The sequence below is a fragment of the Nestor notabilis genome, unplaced genomic scaffold (assembly GCF_000696875.1).
Source record: "Nestor notabilis isolate BGI_N333 unplaced genomic scaffold, ASM69687v1 scaffold34757, whole genome shotgun sequence".
Classification (NCBI taxonomy): domain Eukaryota; kingdom Metazoa; phylum Chordata; class Aves; order Psittaciformes; family Psittacidae; genus Nestor; species Nestor notabilis.
The window spans coordinates 2,974-10,054 of NW_009935765.1; the positions used below are offsets into that span (position 1 = coordinate 2,974).

The 7,081-nt window shown below is 40.4% G+C and overlaps 1 protein-coding gene across 1 annotated transcript; it reads left to right on the forward strand.

The window, feature by feature from the left end:
• Positions 1-3,082: 3,082 nt before the first annotated feature.
• On the forward strand, positions 3,083-4,135 carry GPR1 (G protein-coupled receptor 1). The gene has a single exon (XM_010017987.1). The coding sequence runs from the start codon at positions 3,083-3,085 to the stop codon at positions 4,133-4,135; it is 1,053 nt and encodes a 350-aa protein (XP_010016289.1).
• Positions 4,136-7,081: the final 2,946 nt, after the last annotated feature.

Below are 7,081 nucleotides of genomic sequence, written 5' to 3' on the forward strand. Positions count from 1 at the left end.
CTGTTTACTGAAAAATACTTTCCTTGCTCTGGCTCCTTGCAACCCTGGACCAGCAGGGACTGAGCCAGAGAACTACACTAAACCTCCCTTACCCTTTCTAGCAGTTGGCCTGAAAGCCAAGCGGAAACTGCTGGCAGAAAGTCTGGTTTTCTCTGCTGAGCCTTTGTTTGCAGACAGGTTCATGAGAGGCTTTTTCACCCTGGAAATTAGGCAATTTATCAAAGATCATACAGGAAATCAGTGACAGAATAAGGAGTAATATTAGATTTCTTCACTTTCAAGACCTAGACTTGAACTGCACAACAGTTCTGACTCTAAAGTTTATTAATAAATAAAAACCCCAGCAAACTCATGTATATGCTGCTATGTGTGTTTTTCAAGAACACAAATATCCCTTCTGAATGATGGTTAACAGTTACCCCAGAAGAAAAAAATCTGGGTCCTTAGTGATGTTAACCAGCATAGCTCTACTGACAATCCCCTACTGCTTACCTTTTTCAGGGCAGGGCTTAACACCACAAGTCCTGTTGTAGAAGTGCTTCATATGTGGATGCCAGAGGTAAAAGTTTCTGGGCTTTGCAAAGGTAACTGTCAGTCTTTTCTGAGCCCTAGCCAGAGTCTAGTTTCAGCATCTGCACTGGGAGCAGTGGTAAGCAATGTTCTTCCTGCTGTTTTCCTCCACACTGCTAAATAGTTACTGCATGGGAAGACTAGGAGTTAGAGATAAGGAAAAATACAAGCTTTGAGAAACAACTGCATTCTAAAGGCACGCTCTTTCCATGGAGGAGTTTTAAACTACAGGGGGCTTGGTAAATATTTAGTATTTATTTAGGTGGATTTTCTTTCTCCTGCTGTACATCATGTTTGAAATGCTATATATATAATCAACATTGTTGGGCAGTAGGCAAATATTTGTTATTGCCATTATGGGTTTTTAGCACTAAGTTTGGGAGAAAATGTTTGAATCCAAGTATTATGTTGTGCTAACTCCCGAGAAACTTAAAAGCAAAATTGATTAGAGACCGGAACATGGGATTTTAATCAGCAAGAATCTAAGAATTGGAATTATTTTATTGTTGTTTAATTGTGTAATTTAATTTGAAGGTATAGTTCTGTATATAGGTAAAAACACTTAAAAATCCAATTATTAATCTGACTGTCCTCTAAAACTGTCCAAATGTACTGTTGTTGCAGATGTTAGTGGTACTGCTCCTTGTTTATGCTATTTCTCAGCAGCTGTTAAGCTATTTGAAAAAATTACTCAGATGGGTGGTACTGGTATTTGGCGCAGAATCTACCCCCAAGGGGCATGTAATTACATGAATGCAGCCCAGTACGTATCATTTTATCAGGACAGCAACCAAATAACATTCTTTCAGCCTGATGAAAATTATGAAGGGCAAATGTTATCATAGCCTCTTGACAGAACAGGCTGTATTGACTCTTACTACATATTTTCTTTAATCAAGAGATATAAAATTACACAACTTTCTCCCCCTCCCCACCCTTGCCTATCCATCTACGAATGAGGAATCTAATCCTGCTAATGTGTGTGCACATGCGTAGCTTCACTTGTGGGAGTAATCCTTTCCAAGTAAGCGAACTACTCTTGGAGGAAAGGTATGTACATGAATACAAACTTGCAGATGTGTTTCTGCAGGCAGCGTACTCTGGAGACCCCTCTCATGTTGTCCTTAGCATGCTAAAATCAATGGAATTGCAGGAATTCAGGACTGAGTTCCAAAAGCGGGGGCTGATTTTCAGCTTCTGAATGGAGCTAGTGCCCAGAAACGTACCGGTGAGCTCATCCGTAGTACAATGGGCTGGTCATATCCTGGTCTCAGGAGCAGGTTTTTAGTGCAGCTGAGTCCAGCCAGACAATATAGCTTTAAATGATAACAGAATTTAGCAGAATATTTGTTTTGACCATTGCAGGTATTTCTGTAAGACTGTGGCCATCTGTGGTGTATTGGAATGAACACATAAAGTCTGAGTGTTTTTTCCTGTTCAGCCTCTGTTTGCTGTTCATTTTCCCATTCATTTATTTTTTTCTGGATTTTTCGCTTGGTTTTTATTCCCTCCTTCCTTTCTCCTCTCCCCCCCTTCCCTCCCTCCCACACTCTTCCTTTGGAGTTTTACAAGGAAATTCCTGTATGAAATATCATGTTGTACTTGTAAGTTCCAGGAGCTTTTGCAGCAGAAGAATACAGAGACGATCGTTCTGTCTTAAAAAAACCCTAACAAACCAGACACGCGCATTCTCATCTATAGCTCTTACAGTGTGTCTTATTCTCCTGGGAAGCTTTATTTTCTTTCATCTCTTACTTGTTTCTCAGCTCACTAGTGGAAGAATACCACAATTGTATGTGTTGTCCCTGAAATATGTTCTATATGTTTAGTTCTCTACCTCCTTTGCTGCGTTACGGAAATCTAATGCGTTGAATGTACCTGAAAAACAGCATTCCTTTATACTAAGCTAGATACATGATGCAGAGGAATAAATCCATGAACTTTCAGTTGCCTCAGCAATGAAATGACTGTCTTGACTGTTTCGTGAACTGTAATTTGAGGTGTGTGTGGGTAGTAATTTCATAAAAAATGGCTCCCTGGCACTTTAACTGCGCTTTTTTTCCTACATAGATGCTAGGTGCTTCTCTGGTTTCTGATAGGTGTAATCCCTAAACTTGCTTCAAAGAGGAACAGAGCAGTAAAATATGAAATCCGACTAGAAAAGAATAGAAAAATCACACTTCAGTAAAACTTTGCATCCTGTCTCCCAGAAATTTATCAGTGAAACTGTGCTCAGTGCTCTGTATTAAGAAATAAATACAAAGAAAACAGTTCCTGAAGATTTCAAGTGTTGTCTTGATTTGGGCTTTTCTTTAAATGCCTGTGACCAAAATACTCCACAAGCTTTGTGCTGACAACTGACAGCTAAGAAGTGACAGACGTGTGAAACTAAGTCAATGTTTTGGGGTTTTTTAGGACCAAGAACTTAAAGGAATTGCAAGTTACTATTTGCAGTGCAGTAAAGCATTTTCCCTTTTGACTGTCCTATTTATTTTCTTCCCTAGAAAGCAACATGACATTTGAAGATTTTGAGAACTACTCTTATTTCTACGACCTGCCTGAGGAAGACGAATCACCCCAGTCCTCCCTCAGCATTGCCCATATAATTTCCCTTTCCTTGTATAGTGTGGCATTTCTGCTAGGAGTGCCAGGTAATGCCATTGTCATCTGGTTTATGGGCTTTAAGTGGGATAAATCTGTTTCTACACTCTGGTTCCTCAATCTGGCCATTGCAGATTTCATTTTTGTTCTCTTCCTGCCCCTCTATATTACATATGTGGCAATGGGCTTCCACTGGCCTTTTGGGAAGTGGCTTTGCAAAATGAACTCGTTCATTGCGCTACTTAATATGTTTGCCAGTGTTTTCTTCCTGACATTCATCAGCCTTGACCGCTACATCCGCCTTGTCCATCCAGTCTTTTCCTACAAGTATCGGACCGTAAGGAACACGCTCATTCTTAGTGGGATCATTTGGATGTCAGCTGCAATTATTGGTGGCCCTGCCTTATACTTCAGAGATACAGCTACAGTTCTCAACAATGTCACCATTTGCTACAACAACTTCCACGTCCATAACAGGGAACTTATTTTGCTGACACATCACATTCTCATTTGGGTGAGGCTTGCATTTGGTTACCTTTTTCCTCTAGTGACCATGGTTATTTGCTACTCGCTGCTGATTGTCAAAGTGAAGAGGAGGACTGTATTGACTTCCAGCAGGCTTTTCTGGACCATCATTGCTGTAGTTGTAGCTTTTTTTGTTTGCTGGACACCGTATCACATATTCAGCATCGTGGAGCTGTCAGCTCACCATGATGAAAACTTGCACGACTTACTGCAGGATGGCATTCCCCTCTCCACCAGCCTTGGTTTCATCAACAGTTGCCTCAATCCAATCCTTTACGTTCTGATTAGCAAAAAGTTCCAGGCTGAGGTCAAGACTACAGTCTCTGAGGTGCTGAAGTTGGCACTGTGGGAGGTGAGCCGCTCTGGAACTGTCAGTGAGCAGCTGTGGAGCTCGGACAACACCCATGCGCCTGTGCACTATTGTGAAACTGCTCAGTGACTGCTCCTGTCACCATCCCTCTCCAAAACAGCTGGCAGGAGATTTGGAGGTGTTCTTGACTTTGCATCTGTCAGTCAGATGTGCATCTTTGCATCTACAGTTGTATGTTAAACAGCTGGCTTCATTGCACTTGCTGCTCTCCTTGGAAAGGTTTTAAGGGACACATCTTTTGCGTGTGGTGGACTTGCAGTGCACACACAGCCTGAACTGAAAGTTGTCAGCATAAGTGGAATTGCTCCAACTGGATTTTTGATCAGGAATGCTGTTGTAATCCTGCTGTTGTGTTGTGGTTCTGTACCTCGTTGATATCAAAAGAGCACATAATAAAAATGTTCCTCCTTGCAATCACTGATGACACTCTTGATCAAGCATTCTCATCCAAGAGGGCATGGCCATACATCAACGGCTCGAGTCTCTTGATTATCTAGTATTGCCTTAAGTAGGAATCACCTGGCTACATCCCAGCTGAGCAAAGCTGCTGGTGGCTTCACTCCACAGTTGGAGAAGAATCCTGAGACAGGGAATAAAATCTGTTTTCTCCCAGCACTCTTTATCTTATACTGTAAGACAGGAGATTCTGTGTTTTCTGGTCACTTGTACTTTTAGGGCCAGTTGTATGCAAAATAGCAAGCAGATATTTCACCTGGGTTTTAGGATCATTTGAAATGTGCAAAGAATTAGTGGAAATGTTTCTTAGAGAAGCTGAGGTTGAAGATCCTGTGCCACACTTGTTCTTTTCCTCTTTAAACTTTCAGGCTCAAAGAGAGTTACAACTATCTGTTGTTCTTTATTGCTCTGTCAAACAAAGGTAGAGAAATAATACAACATTTTGTTTGCCTTAATGCCAATTTTCAAAAAATGGGCAGAGTTAATTCAACAATATTCTGTAACAAGTCTGTAGCCAAATTTAGACTTCTTTACCAAATAAGAAGCAAGATGGTACACCCAGGAAATGGAGTCCACTTTCTTAAGAAAGATTAGAGAGTCCTGGCTACACTGTGCTCTGCTCCAACTTGTTGCTTGCTGTAGAATCACACATGCACCAATGCAAATATATATGCTAAGTGGAATGGACCAATTCCTGATGCAATACCACTTAATTAAAAAGTTGAATGTGGGATAAAACTCCACTAAGAGTAAAAACATAAATGTTTGGATGAATTGAAACTGTTTATGCCTTGTTGGAAAAAAGGAAAGGAATTGTTATTGACCTGGGTACATAGAATAAAACTGCCTTTCAGATAATCTACCTACTTTCTATGGCCTGCCAACACACGTAAGTAGCATTTATACTGTAACTGAGGCCTTATATGTAAATATATTTGCTTTTGTATAAAATATATACATCTGCATGCATGAGCACATCCAGTACTGATAGCTGTACAAATACAAATAGTCTGACTGCGGTCTGAAACTGTTTCTTTGAACTCTGGTTTCAGAGTTTGGGAGTCAGGCAGGATCAGTGGAATTTCAGTGTATTCCACTTTGGGCTGGAAAGCTGGTAAGCAGCACTGTTCCATTGAGTCATTTGCTGCTTGGTACATATTGACTCATCACAGTATTTGGCACTGTGCTGCTGAATGTGCCAGAATCAAACATTTCGTGGTTTTCCTTCACATGCAGTAGTACCACTCTCCTGACTGTACTCCAAGTGAAGTAATAAAATGTTGTTCCCAAAGAGTGTGGTTATTTGCTTTTCTCAGCAGCAGTATGCAGTGACTGCCCGTTAGAACAGCTCCTTCCTAAAGACCCTTTCCTGACCATTTCTACTACAGGAATAAGGTTTATGTTAGCTTTCGTCCTGCGTGGCAGCTATGTGAGCACACATACTGCTATACAGTAAGGAGATTGATTTTCAAATGGGGGAACATACTTATGCTGTCTTACATAATTTATCAGAAAGCTTCCTCTGAGGTAGAAAACAGAGAGAGAGAACAGAATTGAATATGGCCAAAGTCAGCCCTGGTCTATGGAGTTAAGTGGATTAATAATTTTGCAATATAATTACTACCTTATTCACACCAAGATCAGCTACAGAATTGTCTCCAAATGTTTTCTGCAAGAGTAATGGAAGACACCTCAACAAAACTGACAATGCTCTAAGTTTCTGTTTCCAAAGAAAATCCAAAATAATACCAACAGTTCTCTGCTGCTTGGACTAAGGAACGCTCATTCAGCCCAACACAATGGAAAAAAACAGCCAGAAGAAGGGGATCTATCTTACTGTGCTATAAGATACTGTAGAAAAAACACTTCATAGGAAACAGCTCTGTGATCAACCATTCATTCAAGAATAATAGCTATTGGCATGCTTCATAATAGACAGATTCTGGTTACTTACTCTTATCTGCTTCCTGAGCAGTTTGTACTTCTGAAGGTTGTTGTGTAGATCAGTTTGTAACCATTACTTTTGTTGAAGCTGTTTTCCCAGTATTCCTGTATATCACGTATTTAAATTACAGAACTTTCTGTTAAGACATTTGGGATAGAAGTGTCTCATTTACTCTAAGATGCTGATTTTTCACAGGCACAATGACACAGTAACGTACCAGCACATTTCTAAATACTACACAAAACCCCCTAACATAAAGATATGTTGATTCCATGGAGTTCTCTTGCCCACATGCCTATCTCTTTTTCAGCTAGAGACTGGGCTCTCTAGCTTTTGTTTTGTTCCTGTGCAGCAAGTTTCCTTCTAAGATCAAGGAAAAGAAACCCACAAAAGAAATCCCAACAACTGAAGAGTTTGTACATGCACGCTTCGCCTAAATGAAACACACACACAGAGAAATCCAGCCTGGCAGGTCAGACAGATGGCTCACAGGGCTGTATTGAAGCAAAGTTAGCCTATAAACCAAACTATTTTATCTACCTAGAACTTTAATTTCAAGGTCAAGGAAAGAGTTTAAAGGTAAGAAACATGTTGAATGGGAGGTTGGAAAGAGT